We start from the raw sequence: 25,601 nt of genomic DNA on the forward strand, positions 1-25,601 counted from the left end.
CAGAATTTCAGCGCATACTGGAAGAGTATAGGAGTTGATTGAGCATTGTGAATCAGTTGTTTAAAAAAATGCTGGAAAACAAAATTATGTGAACAAAAGCGTAAGATATTCCATTTCATTTGTTCATCAGTTTAAAAGATGTGTGAATTAGAAAATTTATATTTTTTTAATAGAGAATTTTTTTTTTCGAGATTTGTAGTGTTGTGAGGACATATAGAACATATATTCGAATTTATATCATATCAAGTAAATGGGCGTGTGTGTGTGTGTGTGTGTGTGTTGTGTAGCTTTTACACATTTCACATGTGTGCATATTTTCCGTCTGTGTCTAGAAAACCCTCGCACGCGACATTTAGCCAAATAAATGTGTCACAATAGTCATTCGCTTTATACAGCTTTCATATTAGACATAGCAGTACCAATGCTTCCAATTTTGTGATTCATTCGTAACAACTTTCTACACAAACTCAAAATTTCTGCACACGAAATTCAGACCAATATTTTCTCTTAAAATACTTCATTAACAAAATATATAGTGAATATGGTCATCTACATAAGACAGAGAAAAGAGTACATTCTTCCTTGAATCAAAATTAAAAACACTATAAATTTTCTTATTTTTTTCAAAATAAATGAAAAGTTTATAATCACGAATATAACTATAATTAAAGAAAAAAAAAGTACAATTATTGTAAATGGAAATATTTAAATAAACATATAAGTGCTGTCGAATTTATTCATAGAAAAGACAAAATTTTCACTATAACGTTACGTGAGTGTTATGAGGTATATTAAATGTATGTATTCTGGATTTCCATTTGCAAATGTTTAAAAGTGCGCAGAATTATCTAAGAAAGAAAAATTCAGAAAGGAATATTACATGATATGTATCCAAAAAATAGTTAAGAAGTCAATTTTTTATTGAATCAATTCATATTACTTATGTACTTTCACACCACTCATTTTGTTTTGTTTTTATCTAACAGATGTGTGGATTTTTATTCTTGTTCAATGGAACCATGTAGTTAAATATATTAAAAAATGTCAAGATAACAATAGTGCCCGAAATTTATTTGGCACTCAACGTATTTAAACCACGCACAATTTTCAAAATATTTAGATTCCTTCAAATAAGTATTATTCATTACAACAAGTGTAACTGAAGAATTTACATCAATTGATACAACAATATACAGTGAAATTGGCGAAGTGTTAAAATTAATACACAATTCCATTGGCTTTTAAGGTATGCATTTTTAAAATATATTTTTGTTGTTTAGTGCAAAAAGGATTCATTGTGTGCACGAATATTTATGACTCTATATATGTTTGGAAAAATTTCATTCTTTTCATCAGCAACCTTTCTCAATACGATAATTATTGAAAGTTTGAAAACAAAGGTGGTTGAAAATGAAGACTTTTTTCATCTTGGAACTAATCAAAAATAATAAGTTATGTATTTATCGAAATACATTTGCAAAAGATTGGTCTCATAAAAAAATTATATATTTATACATTTATAGTATATACATGACATGTATTATATAGGAATGTCCACCCACAATAATATTCCAAACACAGAGACAAGCTCTCATACACCTACATTAGTGTGGATAGTATAAGAATTGGTTTGAAATAAACACAGAGTAAATTGGGTAGGGAAATCTACATTTTCTCCAATAGCACTAACATAGTGAAATCAACTCACCTTCAAAGTTTCAAAGTTTATGGTGTAATTTTGTTTTCCAGTATTTTTTCAGACATCGTCGCGAATAGTCTCGCAAAACTATCCGTTTTCGTTTCATTTGTAGCATTCTATTCCTCAAAATTCTGATTTCTTTTTAACAGAAACTTATAGTTTTGGTTGTTTTTATCCTGTGTGGCCGACAGTTTAAAATGGTGTGTAACTACACAGTTTCACAGATTTTCAACAAAAATACTATGTGTTGTGGTTAAAAGTGAGAGAAAAGCTAAAGTAAAATAAATGCCAAATGTTAGAATTTACTACAAAGTGATTGAGAACTATAAATACATTTAGTTCAATATTTTGGATTATTCATCAAAATAATACATGAATGTGTATAATGTGTGAATACAATGGATTCCATTCAAGTTTATTCGAAAAAAAATCTACTGCAGTTTAAATAAGGAAAAAAATATTAATAGATGATAGTGATATTATTATGTTGAATAGATTTAAAAAATATTCATACTTAAATTGAATATTTTTGTCGACTTTGAAGAAATTATCTGATTTGGGTTAACCTTTCTGTTGATTTATTGCATCGAATTTTGTATAGGAGAAAAATAATAATGCATGATTCCATACAATTGAAAAATATTTTCTTAGAAATTGTATTTTTTATTGCAATTTTGTAATAATATAATATTAACTAATAACATTATTTACTTTTATATTATTCAATGTTCAATGATTTTCTCCGTAATTTTCTCCTGGTATGGCCTGTATACATTACACAAATGATTTATTTAAACAGTTAACTGATCAAACCTGTTTGTACACATATTCTACTTTCAATATTCACAGACAATGGCATTCATGGAATATCGTGCAGATATTTTTTTTATACCTATTTGAAATCAAATTATCCTTGTCCGTGTATGTTGAGTGAAATACCGAATCTGTGGAAAAACTCACAGATTAATTATTAAATATTTAATCATGACATATTGCATAGATTTTCCCACCTAGTCGATAAAAAACATTATGTCCATACCATTCATGAAAACTAAATTATGAAAAGAAAATACCATTCCATATTTTTTTGTTTATGACATATTAAGGATTTTCCAATATCTGTGTATGTATGTTAATGAAATTTCACTCAAAAGTGTTCCTTTGCTTGATGTTAAACAAAGAAAATTTAAAAAAAGTAAAAAATACGAAAAAAGAAGCTTGTTAGTCAAGTGTTTTGCATACAAAATGAAATAAATGACGTAATTACATAAATGGTTGAAGCAATAAAAGGAACTTTTTCGAATAGTTCTTTGTTGGGTGTGGTGTAAGGTGCTTATCATGTTATTGATCAGAAGGTTTCTATTTGTTTGCACATATTCAGTTTGCAACTAACAAACACAGAATGGCCACATGTATTTTTTTGTGAAACAACTTTGATAAAATAAATTCGGCAATAGTTGCAATTTGGTTTTTGATTTCATATAACTTTTATATTATTACATTTAATTCTCTCTTTAGCTTTAGTGTGTATAACAAAGTGTACACAGTAGAATAATTGACCATTAATAAATATTAATGACCATTATTAAATATATTCCAACCACCCTAACTATGTATTTTGCACTGGTGTGATGTTATCACAATAAAGCAAAATGTGACTATTTATGGTACATGTACATGTACACACACACACACACACACACACACACACATTGAAGTATATGCTTTTAGGGGATTAAATAAAACTTCTCATAGGAAACATGTATAAAGAAAAAAGATAGCGACCAGATTATTACCGTTTCACAATAGAAAAACTCTTGATTTATTTCAGCATTTGCATAAATCTTTGAAATATTTTCAACCACCTTTTCAATCATAACACAGCGCACTCCTTGCGTTTTCCACCTGAAATGCTGATTTTTTTTTTGTATTTTCATTTTATTTATTTTTTCATAGTTCGAATTGTGTATAAATGCTTTAGTTTCGAACAATTAACTTTTATTCTAGTTCACATTTAATTTCTTTTTAATCGCATCACCATCACAGCAAAATCAGACATTTTTATACAACTAATACAATTAAATGAGAAATTTACTTTTATTTCAGCTGTTACGCCGGAAAATGACTAAATTAAAATAAATAAAAACACATCAAACTTCCTGTATCAAAACTATCCCACATTTTCCCACTATATGTGCACATTGTATACAAATCTATATATCACACCACACCACATTACATTTTCTTTATTTTTATGTATGCTCTTAGACTTTGAAATTGGAATCATTATTATTTAATGATATATAAGGCGTTGGCGTTTTTCCAAATAATTTCTGCTTTATAGAAAATCATTCTTTGCATGTTAAAATTGAATTGTTTAAATTCTGAAAAAGGAATTATTCACCAAGAATTTACAAAATGATAAGTAGCTGTTCTATTAAGCATTTGAAATATTTTCGATAAAGGGGTATTTACACAATCAGACAATAGTAATAGTACATAGTATTATAAGATTAGCTATTGATAAGATAAATTAGTATGTCCATATTCATACACTTATGCAACATATGTACTCAAAAGATTATGATAAATGTATATGAAGTGTTTTTGATCACTTGAATTTATAATGTTCAGCCAATTTGTTTACAAAATATTTATATTAAAAATAAATATAGTTTCATTTGTATTGTAGAGTAGCATTTCAATCATGAGAATGAGATAAAAATCATGTAGATTACTACAAAACTTCCAAAAGTTGAAAAAAGTTAAATAAATATCATAGTTTTGACACAATTTCGTGTTCACTGACTGTCTTCTATGATATATAATGCACAAACCATAAACTAGTTTTTTTTTTCATTCTACATTCCGGAAATTCAATGCAAACTAAGATAAGCATTAATACAGTAACAAATGCATTTAGGATATATAGCTGATAGCGACTACTAAAATATAGCTAATTTATTTTACGACAGTTTTTATATGAATAAACGGTAGAACATTAGTTTTTTTTTTGTTATTGCTGCCATAAATTTATGAAGTGTAAAGATGAATTGAAATGTTAAGGTTCATTTAATTAAATGGATGGTAAATTTATGCTAAATCAAGTTGAGTGGCATATAGTTCATCATTCACCTTTCATATGGTCAAAGTGTTCATTTATTCATTGGTAAACCTTTGGAAAGAGGAACATAAATATAATCAAGAATACTTATCGAAATAACCGTCAATAGAGCTGCTATTGTGCTGTGGTCAATATAAGAATACAAAGTCCCTTGGCCTAGTTTGTATATTAGTTCTTATGATAGTTTTTCTATTAAGAAGCATATATAAAATATATTGTTATGCGTTTAATTTAGTGAAAATGTCTTGATTATTGAATGCAAGTTGTTATATCGTTTGTACTTGATACATTGTTTGAATCGTGAGTTATGATAATAAATTTATATGTATTATATATAGAGCTACAGTTAAAGTTTATAAAAGGTTAAAGGGACTTTTTTCAAAAAAAAAAAGATAAATAAGCATGTATGCAGCAGCTGCTGGACACTCAGTTAGTGCCAGGCAAAAAAGAAAAGTCCAACAGGCCCAAAATGTTAAAAACAAAGCTTTACTGCAGCAAGGATTGAAAGATAAACTTGCTGCTTCAAGAGCTTCGAATTTAACACCAAAAGCACAAAGTCGACAGTTTCATAATCTACCATCCTCATATCTTCGTGCTCCACAAGCACATGTGCGAAAGCTCAGTGCCGGTTATACGACACAAAATAAAATCTTAGTACCAATAAATGAATCGAACAATCAGTACTTTGCACATTTCCATAATCACCATCACTATCATACACACGAACATGAACATCCTTCCCTAGCACATGAACATCATCATCACCATCGGCCAGTTTCACCTCGGCCCACTTCTGCTCACCACTTGAGCACTCAACGGCTAATAAAATCAGCAACTGCTTCGATACCACTTGTATCACAATATGAATTCACACCACCGGACAGTCCATCATTAAAGCCTCATATATCCACAGTCGATTATGATGATGATAATGGAGATGCATTTAATAAAATAAATGTTCCGTGCATTGTTATACCGGCTTCGCCAGTGCCACACACACCTGAACAATTGGAACGCAAATGTAGCTTCTACCGAGGAAGAAAATGTGACGATCATTTAAGGAAAGACGATACAGACTATGACGACGATTATCCAATAAAAAAGACGCTCAAGCAATCAGGTCTATTGGAAAGATGGACTGATTCGGAATGTTATGACTCGGAGCACCAGAGTATTTGCACATGTGAACACATTGAGGTAAAGTGACAATGCACAGTTATAAACATATATCATGCAAAATTTACCGTTTTTGTGGAAGATTTTTCTTATTTTTACAGTAAATATGTCCAAAATATTCCAAACTAAATTTTCCCGTTCATTTGAGCCAAAATTTTAATCGTTTTTAACCGTATTTAATGTGTGATATGTGTTTCTGTTGTTTAAAAAAAATAGAGTGCTATTTTTTTATGTATAATACAATTATTTATCCCATTTAAAGAATGTTTTTGTATACCACTTATTTATGGTAAGTGTGCTATCAGTGTCCAATATCCACTGCAAACCTAACACTAAACACATAGAGATTTAAATCAATTTCAAAATGCACCACTTTGGAATTGTATTCATAGTATATAATATACTGACGTTGCTTCTCATGAAATATACAATCAAATTTACGTACATGACATTATTTTTAAACCAGTCTTACATATTTTGAAAAAGTTTTAAATATGTTGTTTCAATCAAATTAAACAATATTGTAATTTGAAATAATTTATTTCATACTGATGTTAAAAACTTTTTCGAAAGGTAAATCTCACAATATATTTTCTTTCTATTTTTTGAAAAGCATGTTTTGATTATAGTTTAATTGACTTTTTTTCCTTGATGATTGAAAAAAGAAAACATTATTTCTTTTTTCAAATCAAGAAGATTGCTTGCACTGGCTTACAAAAATACAAAATGTAGTTATCTTTACTGTAAACAAATTAATAATAACGGTAATATGTTACTTTCTATTAAATTCATGTTAGTCATAACAAAAGTGCTCAATGTACATTGTACATGTTTGAAAGTTAGTTTTATTTTTATTAGTTACTATATACTTCTCAAATGCGATCCAACTCAGATCATTTATATTAGTATGTTGCATTAAAATAAAGAGCAAAAAATTATTGTTATCAAAAGTTGCATATATAGCAATAAATTTATTTGTTCTTTGGTACAATTATACGCCTTCTTGATTCGTAAATTAGCTGTAGCTGTGGTAATATGCAAAGGAATACCTTCAACAAAATTGAAGATGTCTCTTTGCATTCCTTCAATTTTTTGCAAGCATTTCTGGGAAAATTTCAATCGTTGATATTCTTTTCCGTAGTTAAAAATGAATTTTGAATATTCAGATAAAAATCAATGAAATACAAGTGAAAAAAAAAAAATAAAAAAAAATACTTCAATGAGAATAGAATCTTTTTGAAACTTTCTTTTGTCACACCAACAAGATCATTTTTATACTTACAGGGTGGGCCAGAATAACTGGAGGCTTTATTTTTGACTCTAAAAAACACATTTTTGAATAAAATGGAATATATATTTTTTTTCTAGTAGAATTTAACATAAAATTTTAGATTTAGCCTTTGGATTTGATTCTGGCACCGTTTTGTTTGATTACCAGCCTCAGAGGTGTTGAAAACGAGTCACTCATGGAATTTCATGGGAATTTCGTCCCAAATCTTTACGATTTTCTTTTTGAATGTGTTCAAATTGGTAACCTTCGTGGTCTTAAGACTATTGAGCTTCGTTGTCATGTAGCCCCAAGCAAAAAAAATCCAATGGGCTTAATTCGGGAGACGATGGTGGCCATGAATCTTTGTCAATGAAATCTGCCAAATTTGTTCGTAACCATTGTCGCACTGTCTTAGCTCGGTGTGCAAGTGCGACATCCTGCTGAAACACCCATGGCTCGTTTCGAAACAATTTCTTCGCTTGTGGCAACAAGTTTTTGCACAATATTTCTTGTTTATAAAATCTAGCGTTGATTTTTACGTCTTTTTCGATGAAAACCAGAGAAAATTTTCGATCGGCCAAAAATGAGCCTCAAACTATCACTTTTAGAACATTCTGAAATCGTTCAATCGTTCAACGGTCTTTTCGTATGCAGGAATGTCTATTGCAGACACTGCGTACACACGATCATTTTGTGCATTGAGACTTGGCTGTAGCAAGAACAAGTTTTCATCCGAAAAAACGATATTTGAATTGGCGTGCGGGCGCAACAGTTCTTTGCATTTTTGTTTTCTGGCTTGCATATTTTTGATCGTAAGACCATGTCGACGGCTTTTTTGAAAGGTGTCAGGTTAAGTTTTCTTTTAAAACACGTCGCATCGAAGACCGGATAAGATTGTGCTTTTGAGCCAGCTTTCTGGCACTTCTTTGCCGGAAGAATCTTTGGCGATCTCGGCGAATTTTGGCTTTGACTTGTTTGATGAGTACGAACTGATCTCTTTCTCCCGGTTTTCTTTTGTATGTCGACAGTTCCACGTTCCTTGTATCGTTTGATAGTACGTTCAATAAATGTCATGCAAACCTGTTCATTTTGTAGTTACTGGAAAATATCAATATTCCGAAAACCACATTTGTGCAAATTTAAGATGAGTTGACGTTTCACATCCATTGTTATTGCGTCTCAAATAAACAATGAATCGGAATGCGCACTATCATAAGGATCAAGAAACATAGCGGTGCAAGACCAGGTGAATCAAAAGTCATTGTACAGTCGTAAGAATGTTAAGTAAAAACCCTTCAGTTATTCTGTCCCACCCTGTATATTAAACTACTATTGACTATCGGAACAAATGAAGGATATGATTTTGTTGTATAAAGCATTTGCAGGAAATACAATGAAACATAACGTTGATAATGATAGTGTTTTTTACTATAACCATTCAGGAAGTACGTAGAAATATAAACATATATTGTTATAAACTTATGATAAAATTGCAGATTAGTTCGCATTTCAATATTTATCAGTTACTTCAAAACATAATTTAAATTTCTTGAAGCGTTGTTATTTTATAGTGTTACTCGAACGTTTGAAGATTACAGGAGTAAAACTAAATATCAAGACGTGATGTTTTTGAAGCATTTATTTTCATATATTTGCGTATACTGTGTGTATTCGTTCAAAACGATAAAAAGTACTCAAATTGAATGTGATCCTATAAGTAATACAGATTTTGGACGAAGATTTTGTTTCATTCGTCACATAAATGATGGAATTATACAAAATGTCACATTCAAACCAAATCCGATTGCCGATGAAAAACGAGAGCTTATTTTTGATAATTGTACTCTGCACTTTTTGCCATTGGGAATATTCACAAATTTTCCAAACATCAAAACGTTATACGGCTGGAATATTAAATTGAAGAATTTAACAAAAGAAGTGTTTCGTAACAGCAAAGAGCTTTTCGTTTTGGATTTTTCTAAAAACAATATTGGCGTTCTTGACACGAATACATTTCATTTGGCGAAAAGCTTGAATCAATTGGACTTGTCTCGAAACCAAATTCAAATAATCCATACCGATGCCTTTACTGGACTTGAGCAATTAAAAATGTTAAACTTGGACAACAACAAACTTCAATTAATCCCAGCAAATTGTTTCAAACCATTAATTCAATTGCAAACTATTCGTTTGAGTCATAATTTGATTAAAATGATACCGACTGAATTATTTGAGCAAAATATATACTTACATGGTATATACTTGAATGACAATGCAATTGAATGGCTATATGGTGAGCTAACATTTAGACATTTAACTCGTGTAAATGAATTTGATTTACATAATAACCCAAATGCAAACTTAGGTTGCTGCGTTATAAATGCACAGAGTATTGACATTCGAAACACAAATTCAATTGGATGTTATATTGGATCACGTACTAGACGAGTAGTTGCTAACAACAACCACATATCCTATATTGATAGTTATGATGCAATATCGACGAATTTGGAGTATGTTGATTTGGCAAACAATCAATTACAGAAAATTTTGAATTTGACACGATTCGAAAGTTTAATCCATCTCGATTTGATGAATAATACGATGGATGACATTGGTCTTAATTCATTTGCAAATATGCATCGATTGGAAATCTTAAATCTGCAAAACAGTGGACTTTCTAAAATTTATTTTGGACTTTTTTCACATAAATCTAAATTGAAAATACTTGACATATCTTACAATAATTTGGGTAATATCGATTTTCAAATGTTCGTTTCTATGACGAGTTTATTGAAATTGCATTTAGATGGTAACAATCTTACCAAAATCGATGCAACAGAATTACGAAAAATATTCCCAGCACTTTCGAAAATGAGTATATCGCAAAATAATTGGTCTTGTCAACACTTAGCATCGATTATAAAGTACCTTGAAAGTAATGGCATTGCACTCGACTCAATCGATTCAACGAAAAATACCGAAAACATAAAGGGCATTCCATGCAAATCAAACGACGAAAGCCAAATCATCGAAAATCCAGTATCTTTGAAAGAAAGTGATGCTGAAGTTTCAAAACAGAAATCAGTTTTAACTAATATTCCAGGTGGAATTGCTTACGATCAAAAATTACGTCTACTTCAACTAAAATATGTTATTCAGAATACAATTGAAAGTGCCAATGAAGCTGGCAAAAAAATTGAAAATATTTTACACATTAATTAAGAATAAAAATAATTGTATTTGTCATGGCAAAAGACTGAAAAAGTTATCCTATGCTTTCTGAGTCCAATGAATAGAATCAGGTTAATACCGCGTTGTGTTTTCGTGATTATAATTTTTGTTTTTATATATCTTTATTATTGTAAGCTTGAATCAAGATCTGTTATGTTACAATTGTTTGTCTTTAACAAAATAGTGGATTTTGTATTTATCGCAAGAAAAAAATACTTACTATTAATTTGTTGTAACAAAGAAGTATAAACAAGTTAACGGATGATTTATACTCAACTCTCACCAAAAATAAGAAAATGAGATAATCATTTTTGCGTGCGACGAATTCTCTATACGAAGTCATATCACTTGTTGTTCATTCAAATGTATTCTTATAAGTGGCTGTATTTGACTTCGGTTTTTGTTCAATGAATGTGGTTTTTGTATCGGTACATTTTGATTTGTTTATATGTGACACAAACACAGCAGCTTAAAAGGATAAAATTGAATCGCAAAATAAATTGTATTATGCAAAATTGATTATCTCGTTTTGTTACATACAAGCGTGCAGTAAGAATCTGTCAATAGATAACTAGTTTATATTTATCTCTTGCAGAGTAGCAAATGCCTTTTTTCTCGAGTTACGAATTTAAAATCCATGCATGTATTCTCAGGCGTTCAATTTAGCCCACAAACCTATACAAGTATTTCAAAATTTGATAATATAAATAAAATCATTCAAACTGTTAGATATACCTTGCTCAAGATCAAATTATATATTTACGATTGATTTGATAACTCAGAAATGATTCACATAAAAAAGTTCATGGTTCATGTGAATACTTTGGAAATAAAGTCTCGCCTTTAAAAATAAATTTTATTTTCATTTGGGAACTTTTTCGAAGTAAACCAGTGTTAGATTTACAGTTTGAAATTGTTAAACTAAAATAAAAAGTATTTTTTTGCATAAACTGTTAGCAATGAAGAAAATATGTTCTTCTCTTTTCTATTGTTTCCTACCCTTTCTCTTTCTTTCTAATTCCTTATTCTCTATTATACTCTTTCAAATACAACAGAAACATAGCTAAAGAAAGAATCAAAATATGGTACCACTTGCACAGTCTATAAGATATTATACACTCCACGAAAAAAGGATAGACGCAATAACATTTTTCCAAAAATCTTATTTAAAAAGCATAGATTTCTTTGTGATTTTTTGTCAATTTATGTAGCATCTATTTATTCACATGCACACATCACAAAAAGATTTATCAAAAATATTGCACTGACGAGCTGTATACAGCGAAATCAATCAGTTCGTAGGTTTGACTGAAACATGCAATTGCGTTTTCAAAATGTTTGTGATTTGGCATTTGGTAATGCTAAAAAATTGCGTCAGTAAAAGTATAGGCTGTTCATTTCCTTGAAAATGTTCCAATAATTTATCTTTCACTTTTTGCTTCTCCCCTTAAATTTTTCCCTTGAGGACGTATGTATCTGACGGTTTGACATGTGCAGATAATTTTTCCGCTTCAGTTAATTGATTTGCACGTCCCATTGTTTTTCGATTGTAATTCAAATGACAACTGCGTCACAAATATTGTGAAATTGCATGCACTGACTGTAGACGGTGCATAACGGTAAATCACATCAACACACATCATAAAAATGTAAACAACATTGTTTATTAGAAGCAAAACAGTGATTGCGTTTATCCTTATTTCGCACTTTTTGAGTACAAAATTTCGAAAAACTTGAAAAAAAAAATAAATTTCTTAAAATTATTTTTGATAAATCTTTTTGTGATGTGTGCATAAATAGTTGCTAAATAAATTGACAAAAAAATCACAAAGAAATCTATGCTTTTTAAATAAGATTTTTGGAAAAATGTTATTGCGTCTATCCTTTTTTCGCGGAGTGTATGTCAATAGATTCAAAAAAGTATGTGTACCGCTCTACAGCAGTATTTAAGAAAATATGGTCAAACAGTTTGGTATGAGTAACCATTAAAAGCGTGTAAAAAAGATTTGGTTATCTTTTGAGAGATATATTGTATATCGAGCAAATTCAATCAAGTAATATTTAGAAGGCTGATGCCATTGTCGGTAATAATACATATAACCTAATTCAGATACTGTTTCTAACAAAGAATGCAAAGAACAAGCACGTGGAATATATCTGACATTTTGAAAACAGCACACCCCATCAGATCGAATGAATCAGTGAATCAGATGTGCTCTATACAGGACATAATGTCTATATTTGCCCAAGAATGAATGTGAGACTTGTAATCAAATTTTATTAGAATGTAAAAAGTACTCACTAGTCAACAAAATTGGTACATTTCAATAAAATCACAGGAGAAGTCTCACATTCATTCTCGGACATTCATTTATATTCATATCTGGGTTATTTTTTTCCATTAATGCATTGGCATTACGGCGATTCATTATGGTGTAGCAAAAATTTACATCCGTACGTAATTTTTTCAATGATGGAGTTTTAATAGAATTTAATAATATAATTAATCATGGTTGCCCTTTAAACTGAAATAAAGGTAAAATCAAGTGTACTAGTTACTCAACGAAAAAAATGTTTTTGCATTTTTTTATTTGAGCTTTTATAAGATTTATTTGAGTATATATACTGTGTTAGTTGTAAAATGTAACAAACGGGATACATATCATTTCTACCTAGGCAGAATGGATATGTCTCCCGTTTGTTACAAAAAAAGTTTCAAATTCGGGCACAGTGTTATATATCAAAATATGGCGATACTTAGATAAACTGCAGTAGATAATGCGCTTTCTAAAGTTTAAGTGACTCCAAACTATATACAAATAAAGTGGAACTGATTAAACGTGATGAAGATTATTTTTATAAGTGGATATGAACTATAACATGGATTAACACTAAATACTGATGCTCAACGTATGAGACAAACTTGATTTCTTCTGGAAAAGTTGCAAAAAATTGATAATAACAATGCAAGCAGCACTAATGATACGGAGTAAGGTGAGCCGTGAAGTTCATTTTAGTTTTAAAACGGTTCATATTATATTATTATGCAACGCATTATCATTGGTGGAAAACCAATGACAATGGAAAACCATCGACTAAAAATGAACCGGACCGGGCTTAGTAGGTATAACTAAGGTGGCCAGATGTTGAAGATGTTGTATTACAACAAATAAACCGTGTGAAAAAAACTTCATGTTGCAGTATTATTTGGAGAAAAATAAGAGCTACTTTTTCTCCGCAACGATTCAAATGTACAGTAACGTCACAAACAATAATACACGGTGACGTTTAAAAACAGCGCTTTAACACAAGCAGTTGTTTCTGTTGTACACGGTTTGCTGCGATACAATCTTGTATGTGAAAGTTTAATAAATAATAATTATAATAACTGCACCGAACAGCATTCCTTCGCCTTGATGATTTATCTGAAGCTTAGTTGCATTTGCTGAACGATGAATCGATTGTGGCGTTATTGTGCATAATCAGTCATGTAAAATTAAAGGATTTTTATAAACGCGTTGTCAATTTTTTTTGGATAGATAAAATAAAGTAGTGCTTTCATTTGCATCACTTTCCGTATAATACAGTGAATCTAATATTTTTGGTAGACAACATTTTGCATGACACACTCCACTCACACGCCATTCGTATATGAATCCTATGTTAGTGGAGAGTTTCTCTGCTTACTTTGCTTGTTATTTTGCCTATCAAAAAAATTAGATTCACTGTATATGTCCATATTTGGCAATAATCTTAACGACCTTTGAGCTATCTTCCAAATTTTATGCGGAATTGAGGGGACGAGAACAGCTTCCAAAAGAACGACATCTTGCCACCTTATGTATACTTTTAATACAGACTTTACTAGTGAGGTCGAATTGTTATTTATTACTAGGTAATTCGATTCTAATACTACGAATCATTAATTTATTAATTCTTCGAATTATTAGAAGCGAATTGCTAAAAGAAGACGCATGCGCAGAGAAGGACGCTTATACGATTTACCAAGCAATGTATCTGTAAAACAATTGCAGCCGTTTCCGCAGTACCCACCCGATCAGTGGGTCGGAGATCTTGACACAAGCGTACGAAAGGTGTTTTACTTGTTTTTATAGATATTTAAAACACGATATAAATACTATAGAGATGCATCGCTTAATTGACACTTTTTAGAAAGAAAAATACACTTTGATCATGACTTTAGTGTTTTAACACAAATTGAAACACAACAGTTCAATTTGACATTGTGTTTTTAAAGGCAATCACGAAGATTCCAACAAAGTAGTCAAAACTCAAAAGATTTCTTCATCATAAATATACATAAATTGTAAGATAGTACTATAGCTTTGTACACAAATTATATTCTGTTTTTGTTTTTGGAAAAATTAAAATTAATAGAATAATACCTATAAATTTACATAAAAAGAAGAAAGTGTTGTTTTTTGGTAAGATCGAAACTTCTTTTCTTTGAAATTTGGTAATCGCTTCAACGAAAATTCTAAACATTTTTTCTAAGTGTACAAAAACAAATTCCAACCTTCATTTCATAAAGATAATTTCGTTATTTTAAATGTAATGTCGTATTGCATTGAATATTATTTATGACTTATTGCATTCTGGTTTGTGGTTTATGATTTACTATGATGATTTTTCTATTATGATCAAATTTGATTCAAAACTACAATAAACAACAACCATATGCAATAAAAAATAATGAAGACGTTCTGATTGCCAGATAAAAACACAATTTGAAATTAAACTTTATTCTATGATTAAAATATATTCACTAGAACCAATCAAAACATATCTATCACTAAGAATCGATCACGAACTAGAATTCAAATATTGCCCCTGATAAGAATAGTCAACAAATTTTATGTGCGATTTTGAAATCAACTTATTTTCAATTCAGACATTTATAATAATTTCTATTAAAAAAAACTTAAGAGCTCTGCATCGCCAATTGAAAGAACAATTTTTGGAACAATTTTGTAAATAAAAAACATATTTTAAATTCTCACCTTCTTCTATCGTATATATAAACTATATATATTCAAAGTAAAGTTTTCCAAAAATATACAAGGTGATACATATGAATATTATTATCAAAATTACCTACCACAAATTCTTAGGCCTAGAGGAGTGAAAGAGGCCACAAATACCATTATATAACGAGTAATTTTTTCAAATTTCTTCCCCATCGAACATCTTCGGTCGAAATTTCCTGACTTATCACACGACACTACAAAATATTACTCTTTTTTAGTCTGTGCATACAGTATATTGGATTAAAATTTGGAAATACTTGAAGCAGAAGAATTTGTGGAGTCCCTTTCCTAGTTAGTCCCTGAACTCTATAATTTATCAATAAAATGATGACTATTTTTTCCATACTGGCAGACAAAATGAACGCAATATTCGAATTTTATGTAGTGAGAATTTATTTAGTATTTTACTATTAATCAATTTTAACGATTTTTTTTATTTTTTTTATTCTCGCTTTCAGCTTCCTCTGCCTATATCTAGATCAAGACTTGTTTATATTATCTCAATTAAATACTTCTAGGGGAACGATAGGCGACTTAACACATAGAATGCTTCTATAAGTTTCTGCTATGAACAGAACTTTTTATATAGTGAAAAATATACTGAAAAATGCACTTTTCGATATAAGTCACTAAAAATAGAAAAAACACAATCAAATCAAGTATGTGCACATTAAAATACAGATTTATTATTTATCTTTCATCAATCATTGGGAATATTATCGACTATAAAAATTAATTTAAGTTCATTTTGATAAAAAATCTCCGGTTATGCCAAAGTGACCAAAGGAAGCATAAGAATTTATTACAGTAAATGTGAAATCGATTTAAAAATGAATGACATTTTAGATAAAAGTTAAGGATAAATAGAAATTCGTCATAAAATCTCCGAAATTCGTCATAAAATATACAAAAATTGACATAAAATAACGAAAATCCTACCTAAAAACTTACGAAAATCAGAATAAAATAGAACGAAAAATATAATAAAATTGGACAAATATCGCCAGAAAATTTACAATTTATGTTAATAAATTCACTGAAAATCTTCATAAAATTTCGTATTTTCGTAATAAATAGTCCGAGGTTCGTCATTTCATTTGCGCACCGTTTTCGTTACCGTTTTTGAATAAAAATAAAGCATGGAACCGAAATTTTGGGAATAAACTGAAATTATGGTCTATGTTTGGTTGCAGTAACTTAAATCGCCGTGAATACTTGTGAATATTATTTTCTTATCAAAATAAATAATCTCACAAAGTTTAAAGAAATTTCAATCAATAATATAGGTTCCCCCATACAAAATTTTCGATTTTTGGCTCATAACCGAAAATTTTGTATGGGAGGTAATGCTAATTTGCATAAAAATTTCTTAAAATTTCATTTTTTGGTGGAAAAAACAGCTTGTGCAAAGTTTCACGTCATTAAGCTACCACAAAGGCATAACTCAGGACACAGGACTATTTATTACGAAAATACGAAATTTTATGAAGATTTTCAGAAAATTTATTACCATAAATTGTAAATTTTCTGACGATAGTTGTCCAATTTTATTATAATTTTCGTTCAATTTTATGACAATATTCGTTGAATTTTAATCTGATTTTCGTAAGTTTTTAGGTAGGATTCTCGTTATTTTATGTCAATTTTTGTAGATTTTATTAGAAAAGTTAATATATGTTTAAATACTGTGCGAACTAAAATAGTAATTGTGAAAAAAAGAAATTCTCGGAAAAAGTGAAGAGCTAAACAAGAGGCAGCTCGCTTCGTTCGCTAAGAAGGTTTCTCATTTATGTTTTGTCAACGTTTTTTAGTTTTGTTTCTATTTATTTAACGCTACGACATCGAAATATTGTTTAACAAATTCCGAAATAAACAAATAATCAATATTTCATTTAAACTACTCTGTGACACGAACTTTTCTGCCTGTTTATTGGCTTATATCGGTTTAATATCTGAAAATATCGATCGTTTATTGGTCGTCAAGGACCATCATGTTCTGACACGATAACCATATTAAATGATGTTACCTGTATTGCACGGACCATGATGTTCGACCTTAATAACCGTTGTACATCGTGTTTATTAAAATAAAAAGCCATATTATAATCTACCACAATAGCTATTCCATTCGAACCAGGAGAAAAACCTCATTTCGAAATTATCACTTCCCCCTAATTTTGATAGAAATACCATGATGTACTTTTCCAATCTTGTCCAAAATACATCAACATTCACTATTAAAATTTCATTGAAATCGGCCAGTACGAAATGGTTACTGAAAAAAAATCCAATAGCTCCAAACTTCATGTAGCGCTAAAAAAGTGTCTTCACTTTTCCAGAAAAAACCCCTAACAAGTTGAAAGATTTTCAAAACTTCGATATAATATTCCGAATATCAGGTGATATAAAATTTATTATGGCTCAAAAATGAATGAAATATTACTATTCCTCTATAATTTTTGTTGATCAGAAAAATAATACACAAAAAATCTTAATTTTTTAAATTACGCATTCTGGAGTTTTGAATTCTAATGAAAACAATACAATGAAGTGTCCAAAAATCCACCAGAAAAAGTCAACCAAAGACTCTTGATGAGTCACAACATATCATAAAACAAGGGAGATCAATGATCTTTAATACATTTTTCAGAAACATCCGTAATCTTGGCGTTGATAAACACTGAAGCTTCAATGTCTACGGTACAAAGAAATATAAAATGTGCTTTCATAGTTCTGTAACACTCATAATAATTGAAAAACGCTAAAATGTCACATGAATTGTCTAATTGGAAGTGCTTGAAAAAAATTTTTTTGGGAAAAAAAGCCAAAATGGATCTTTTCCAGTTCAAATAGCTATTTGATAATATATCTTCAAGTTGAAGAAGACACAGTTTAAACTTTTGATAAAAAAGCATGCATACTGAAGCATGCATCCAATAAAGAAGGAATAGAATAGGAAGTTTAAATTATTTATTTTGAAATTTGTACGGGCTTGTATAGTTGACCCCCAATTGAAAAATGTAAATATTTCATTGTCAGACACAAATAAGTAATCTCATCAAATTTATATAAAATGTATTTGTTCAAATACTGCATCTATCTTAAAAAGCACCATAGAGACACAGTCTTTTCTCATTATCAAAAAAATAGGAAGGTAAGTTGTTGGTATAAATTGAGATTAAATGATTACATGTCTCAAAAATTATACTAATAAGAAATACAAATATAAGTAAAATCGACGAAGGATTTTGGTATACTTGTTTCGTCTGATAGCGCGACTAATTTTTGCATGCACAAATTTTTTGCACCACTTTCCTTTTATTCACCAACTTTCTCGCAGCTTTACTGGCATATGTATGAACAATTTGATTTTTTATGACAAAGGAACAATTTGTAATGCAAATTCACCCATTACCAGGCACAAATTCACGGTCAAATTTGGATACGGATTTGTATGTAGTTTCAGTTATTTTTACGGTTGCCAGAACGTAAAATTCAGGTGTGAATACATTGAAAAGAAGAACGACAATGATTAGTATCAATTGAATTGTAAATAGAATATCTATTTTCTAATTAAAAACTCCTCCGTACTACCGTTATACCGTTCTTATGAACGCACAACAAGGCCACAAGATTTGTGTAACACAAATGGTGTCAAGCCTAGCTACGCTAACTAATCGTTATAATATTTGTTTTATCTAATAATTTATTTCGCCCATATTCTGATAATTGCCATTGCAAACTCTACGCTTAGTTTCCTTCCGTCCCTTTTGCAAAGCACGTTTGCTAACCGTTGCCACAATTATATCTGGTAGACTAGCGACTGAGTCCGGAAGTCCAGCAATCGGTTTCGCTTTGCAACCGTAGCACACTTTGAATCGATGCGGTTTTGTGTTCGCTGGAAATCGTTCTTGGCAATTCGCGTATGTTTGTGATGTTCCCCATTCATCTTCCATTTTCACCACTGAATGGCCAAGTTTCTTGACGCTCACCAAAAATTTCCGCGATGCTGGACATCTTTTCCGTCTCTTCAAACCAAATGGCCGATTGGGTGGCGTCTCCGATGCACCAAAGATAATCATTGACGGCAGGTTGTTGGTCACTGTCACGACGATGTTATCATTTACTTGGTTCGACTTCATGTAATGATCAAAATCCAGTCGTGAATATTTGCGTGTAGCATATGCTGACATTCCTTTTCGTAGCATTTTGATGCGATACTCAATGTACCATTGCCATGTTGAATTACGCGGTGATGGTGGACCGAATGGGTATGTCTTCAGATGATCCTTTTCTTCAATATCAAACCATCCAGCCAATTTTTTTGTCTCTTTTTCTCTTCGTTTCTGCCGAGTTTCCCAGTAGAATCGCGTGTTTGGTATTGTGATGTTTTCCTTAAAAATTCAAAATCATTAAAACAATTAGTTTCGATTCAAACAAATTTCAAGTTAGATTTCAAAATATCTCACCTCAACGGCCGGTTCATCAGGTGTTTTCCGGATGTTGCGACGCGTTATAGCAAACCACGTTTTTTCATTCGGATCGATGCCAATAACGTATTTCTTGCCTACAAGATTGTACGCCTGTAAATGCATATTTTCGTTGCACGCCTGCTCTAGTTTGATGTACAGTGCCGATACGGAAACACTATTGGTCACGATTTGATGATGGAATTGTTTGGATCGTTTGCCTAATTGCTTGATTTTATCGACGTCGAACAACAATTTCCATAGTCCATCTCGATCATGATCTCTGTAGTATTCTTCGGAGTTTTTATTTAGCCGGTTGGTGTACGGATTGCGGAATTTGGGAACCAATTTTAGCACGCTTGCTAATCGTCTATATACGTCTCTTATATCCAATCGCACGCTCTTCAAATGATAATCGCATAACGGTACAAGAGCAAAACTGTTTATTTTTCGGTGGGCGATTGTTTGTTGGCTGTTGAAAGTTAGGATTGTCATGGAATATTTCATGAATGGTATACAATTGTGCGGCATCACTCTGACAAGCTGCTAATTGACGTTGCATTTTTCCGAACAACCACAACGATTCAAACCAATGATCCTTTACTACAAAAAATTTCATGCATTTTTGGCGTCGCCATCAAATTGCAACCAGATCATCCAATAAAATGTTGGGCTTTTCTACTCTTTCCACATTACCATTTGTCAATTCGTTGGATCGATGTACTAACATTTTTGCATTTCTGATGTCGATGCCATCAAATCTCGGTCCATTGATGTTGTGATTGCGACCAGTATCGCATTTCAAAGAATGACTCAAGTCGAACTTCGCACCAAGTGGTGAGAGCAGTTTTCGTATTTGCGATGTGCTGTTTGACAAAATAACGAAAACCATTCTCCAACTTTTCCTTGCTTGGCCATTCGAACTGTTCATCACTGAAGTTTTCAACCATGAACCCGAACTCTGGCGGTATGGGATTTCAGCTATTATTATTGTAAACATTTTTGGCCAATACCGCATTGAAGCAATCGAAGAAGAACTGTCGACGATCCCATCGCAAAAAGAACTGACGATCTTCATTATCGAGCGCTTCATCCATCTTGAATAAAATCAAAAGTGAGGCCAATGAGGCAACTTCCGTCATTTGAAGACTGCACTCAAACACTTCTGGTCGAAGTATTGTTTGCAAGCCACATTTTATTGGAATTTTCTTCTTCTCTTTCGTCATCGTATACCGGCGAATCGTTGTTATCTCTTTTTCTTTTCATTCTTGAAGAACTGATACAAATAAATGAAAATAAAAAATGGACACAAATTTAGAAAAAAATGCACCAAATGTAGCATAGATCACAAACACAATAAGATATAAACACTTCTATCACAAATCAAATGAAACAGTAACGAAGAACGCATCATAAATATCACGTCTTACCTCAACAAAGTGACTCTGTGTTCTAAATCGAATGGTGAAATTTATTTCCAATGTGACATCAAATATTTTCCCGATCGAAATGTTGTTGGAATATTCACAGCAAATTTTATCAACACTATGTATGTTATTTCGAAATTAAAACAAAAATGAACACAAAACCAACTGTGAATATATCCATTCCACATCGAATACACAAAATCGTTGAAATTAAAAAGACAATAAAATCAATTGATCGCCCGAACCACGCTACAAACACTCACTTAAAATTCTCAAGAAATCCTCTTAAAAACAAAACAAAATTTTATTGTAAACAAAATCGGTTGGTGCGATAGTTGTTTCAAAGTGATGGAAGTTGTTTATACTAACAATACTGTCACACGATGCGAGCACATTTTTAATACATATAAATCGGTAATGTGCGAGCTACATTTTACAGGAGGGGGTGATTTTTCAAAAACAAAAAATTCTCTAGCAAATCAGACAAATTTCCGTTTTTTTTTTTTTTTTTTGGAAGTCACTTTTTGAGGCGAAAATCCCTAGCAAATCGAGAGAATTTTCTCCGCGAAAAACCCTAGCAAATCGGAAAAAAATCTCTCGAAACCAAAAACCCTAGCAAATTGAAAGAATTCTCCTCAAAAAAAAAAGGTCTTCACTTTTTTCGTGAAAAATCCTAGCAAATTCGAATAATTTTCGCGAAAAAATTTTTCTCATTCAAATCACAGTCAGTTACATTTCAAAAATTCAAAATAATAATTCCACAAATAAATTTTATTTAAATTTCCATTTAAATAAAAATTAAATTCAATAAATGTTTATACGTCAATAGTTCTTCTGCAGAGTTTTAAATTAAATTATGCCAATCTCTTTCCAAATAAATTGTTTATTTTTTTATTTGAGCGTAAGATTTAGATTTTCAATTTAAAACTTTATGTATTGGGTTGTGTTCACATTATGTTGTCAAACGAAATATTATTGGAAGTGAAAGAAACAAGTGAATCTAATCCATTGGAATTCGTAATTTTAATTGGAAACCATGCACATAATCTCCGTTCCATTTGACACAAAAATGACCACCAGAATGGGCCACGTTACATTTTTCAACGTTAGAATGTACTAAAAACATTACAAATTTGTTTACTGGCATATTTTCATGTATCTATATATAAGACACACCCATTCCATTTTTGTATATAAATATTTTGCAATTTGTAAATTTAGTTTTTTTTTTTTTGAGTTTGAAGTTCAAATTTCAAGGATGTATAAAAAGAGACACAATTTATCTAAATTGATTGTGATGTAAATAAGTGTTCTGACTTTTATTATTTTCACATGCATTTATACTTACTTTCATTAATTATTTTCGAATTGTGTTTTGTAAAGTGTGCACAAGGACGTGCAGCATGGACGCAGGAACGCGGTCGTGTTGACATTTCTGAAAATCCAGCTTCTTGTCATCGACGCTGGGTAAAACGTAATCGCGTAAGTAGGCCGCATACGAGATTTAATAAAACATTGTTCATCAGTTATAAAACTGTTGTATATCATTTTATGGAAATGGATCTTTAATTTAATGGGATTAATATTTTACCATTATAACTTTTGATCGATTATTTCAGATACACGATTCGTCACTGGGTGGTTCCTCAGATGATGATGACTTTTTGGGGGCGCTAAGAGGGCCCAGTTCATTTGCAAATGCTTTTCTTTATGTGGGCCTGGGAACAGTTGCACTTGGTTTAGTTATTGTTTTTGTTGGTACCGGTGAAAAAGGTATGTTTACGTTTTAAAAATTAATTTTTTTTTTAATTTTATATTTATACTTTTTTTAATAGGTTTCAAAACTGTTGAACTAAGATTAATTGGGCCGTCGTTAATTGGTAAGATACAATGTGTAGAATTAACATCAAAAGTATGAACACTACATTATTTTACTCAGGTATTGGACTACTATGTTGTATCCTTCGAATCTTCTTCTGCATATGTCCATCAAACTGTATATCGTCCAATCGACGGAAAATAAAGCAGAAAAATGGAAAAATAGATGTTGATCATACAACGTCATTGCTTTGTTCTGATAATAAGCGTGTGTTAATAGCACAATCGACACAGGTATGATTAACTCTTAATTTTAATTTGATAAATATACTATACATTATTTTATTTTTAGACAAAATATCCACAAGAAGCTTTAAATTTCATGAAGACACATCCCAATAGCAAAATGAACGAGGGTATGAAGGTTTTTTTTCCATTAACCTTTTTTATAAAATATTCGTTCACTTATTGTAATCTGCATTAGATTAAGATCATATTTGAATTAACTCAATTAATTTTTACTATTTTTTCTAATCTTATATGATTCTCCCATAGGAATGGAGACGCTACGGCAAATTGCAACCACTTCATTATTTTTACAAAGTGAAAAAAACAACTTTTCATCAGGTATTCTAAAATGATACCAGATTATTGCATGGTTTTACATTTATTTTTTATTTACTCTGTTTATAGCAAATATAGCACCGAGCCTCGAAAAAAAAGTAGATGATTTGGAAGTTGTAAGCGTTAGCGATGAAGAAGATATTGGAACGTTAGTAAACATAAAAAATGGCTTTGAAAAGAATACTTCAAAAATCAGAGAACACACAGCATGCTCTATACTAGATACAGCAATAAAAACACCAGACACATCATTTATACTAGAACCAGTGCGAGAGGAGCAGCTCAAACCGAATAAGTTATCCAGATTTCGAGCACCTTTGAATCAACAAAAATGCATTAAAGATTCTGTTTGTAGCAAAAATATGTTGGACGTACCACCAATGAATTTGATTGAATGTGAAGAACGTGAATTAAATTATACAAGCACAAACTTTTCATTTATTTCATCACGTGATGAAATTCAAGATGAGGGGGGACATTTGTTACCGTTGAATAGAATGGATGCAGTAAAATCTACTGTAGATTCAAAACCATCTACGGTACAATCTGCAATCACTTCTTTTTCGAACAATGTCGGTAATTTTGAGCCAGAGCTTGTTCTTAGCCCAGCAAAGTTAGGCCAATAGTTCAAATACGAAGAATTGTTTTCCGAAAAGTTGTTTTTTTTTTTTATTTCAAATTTGTATGCTGAAAAAAACAGAAGAAACGTTGATGCTGAAAAGCTTATGGACAATACTTAAATTATTGATTCAAGGTACAAAATTATAAAATAGACCTTTACGCCAGGGGTTAGATACTGTAAATCATAATCTGTGTAATCTTAGATTACTTTAGAGTCGTCGAGAATTGTTAATTTTATAATGAAGTCGAAATTTCAATGATTTCCGCCATCTTGAATTCGTGGAATCGCAGGAATCTTCGGTCTAAAAACCGAATAGTTTGTTCACCTTGTGTCTAGCCCCTAGCACCAAAGACAAAGTTTTTCTTTACTTTTCAAAATGCCAACTCTCTCCTTCTATTAAAAAACAAGTTAATTGCGAAGATTAAATTGTGTTCCACTTTGTTTTCCTACTATACAATATATATTCTCTAACGTTCTTTTGAATTTTTATATTTATTTATAGATATATTTCGTTTTATTTTTCACTTATTTTTCGTTTTATCAATGCTGAAAATAGTTTTCACTTGACAATCATAAGAGATCAGCAATTATGGTTGAATAACAGATGAATTATGAAAAGTTTATACTTCTAAAAGAATGAAATTTTCTTTTTCGTTCATATGTTTATAATTTTTCTGACAGTTTGAATTCTCATTTACCTTAAGAAAAACAACTTAAAATACGAAATCAAATGGTGATCGACATACATTCTTATTTGAGCGAATGCAATTAAAAACTGACAAATATTTAACTATAAAAACAATGATCGCTTTATACATGTATGTAGAAATAAAAGAGAATGTTATTAAAATCAAATGTTTTTGTTTACGGAAAAATGAACGAAAGAGCTTCATTTGAGAAAATAAAAAAATCTCGACATTTACCCTAAAAAATGATGAAACATAAGCTTTAAGGGTAAGTTTTTGTTAAGAAAAAAATGTTGCCAAATGTTCTAATTCACACAAATTATGTAAATTACTGTCCAGTTTTCATGAGAGATTCGAAAATGTCGAAAATGAATATTTTTAGGATTTCATGATCAAACCTGCAA

At 30.7% G+C, this 25,601-nt stretch overlaps 2 protein-coding genes across 5 annotated transcripts; both read left to right on the top strand.

The window, feature by feature from the left end:
• The first annotated feature begins 991 nt into the window (after window positions 1-991).
• Window positions 992-25,531, top strand: LOC116346449. 4 transcript variants are annotated; one of them, XM_031776500.1, is made up of 10 exons: window positions 992-1,246; window positions 3,806-6,020; window positions 14,454-14,588; window positions 22,831-22,929; window positions 23,067-23,220; window positions 23,283-23,327; window positions 23,387-23,559; window positions 23,618-23,681; window positions 23,821-23,892; window positions 23,959-25,531. In XM_031776500.1, exons 2-10 carry the CDS (start codon window positions 5,226-5,228, stop codon window positions 24,513-24,515), a joined length of 2,094 nt encoding a protein of 697 aa, XP_031632360.1. In that variant the 5' UTR covers window positions 992-1,246; window positions 3,806-5,225; the 3' UTR covers window positions 24,516-25,531. The 4 variants fall into 4 exon arrangements, with proteins under 4 accessions (XP_031632360.1, XP_031632361.1, XP_031632362.1 ...); XM_031776501.1 differs by lacking the exon at window positions 14,454-14,588 and adding an exon at window positions 6,262-6,288 and having other exon boundaries at window positions 996-1,246; window positions 23,959-25,529; XM_031776502.1 differs by lacking the exon at window positions 14,454-14,588 and having other exon boundaries at window positions 998-1,246; window positions 23,959-25,528.
• Window positions 8,838-11,619, top strand: LOC116346453 (leucine-rich repeat-containing protein 15-like). Its single transcript, XM_031776517.1, has one exon. It carries the CDS (start codon window positions 8,893-8,895, stop codon window positions 10,492-10,494), a length of 1,602 nt encoding a protein of 533 aa, XP_031632377.1. The 5' UTR covers window positions 8,838-8,892; the 3' UTR covers window positions 10,495-11,619.
• Window positions 25,532-25,601: the final 70 nt, after the last annotated feature.

The sequence above is a fragment of the Contarinia nasturtii genome, unplaced genomic scaffold (genome assembly GCF_009176525.2).
Source record: "Contarinia nasturtii isolate CC-2019 unplaced genomic scaffold, AAFC_CNas_1.1 Cnas_scaffold_1500, whole genome shotgun sequence".
NCBI lineage: Eukaryota > Metazoa > Arthropoda > Insecta > Diptera > Cecidomyiidae > Contarinia > Contarinia nasturtii.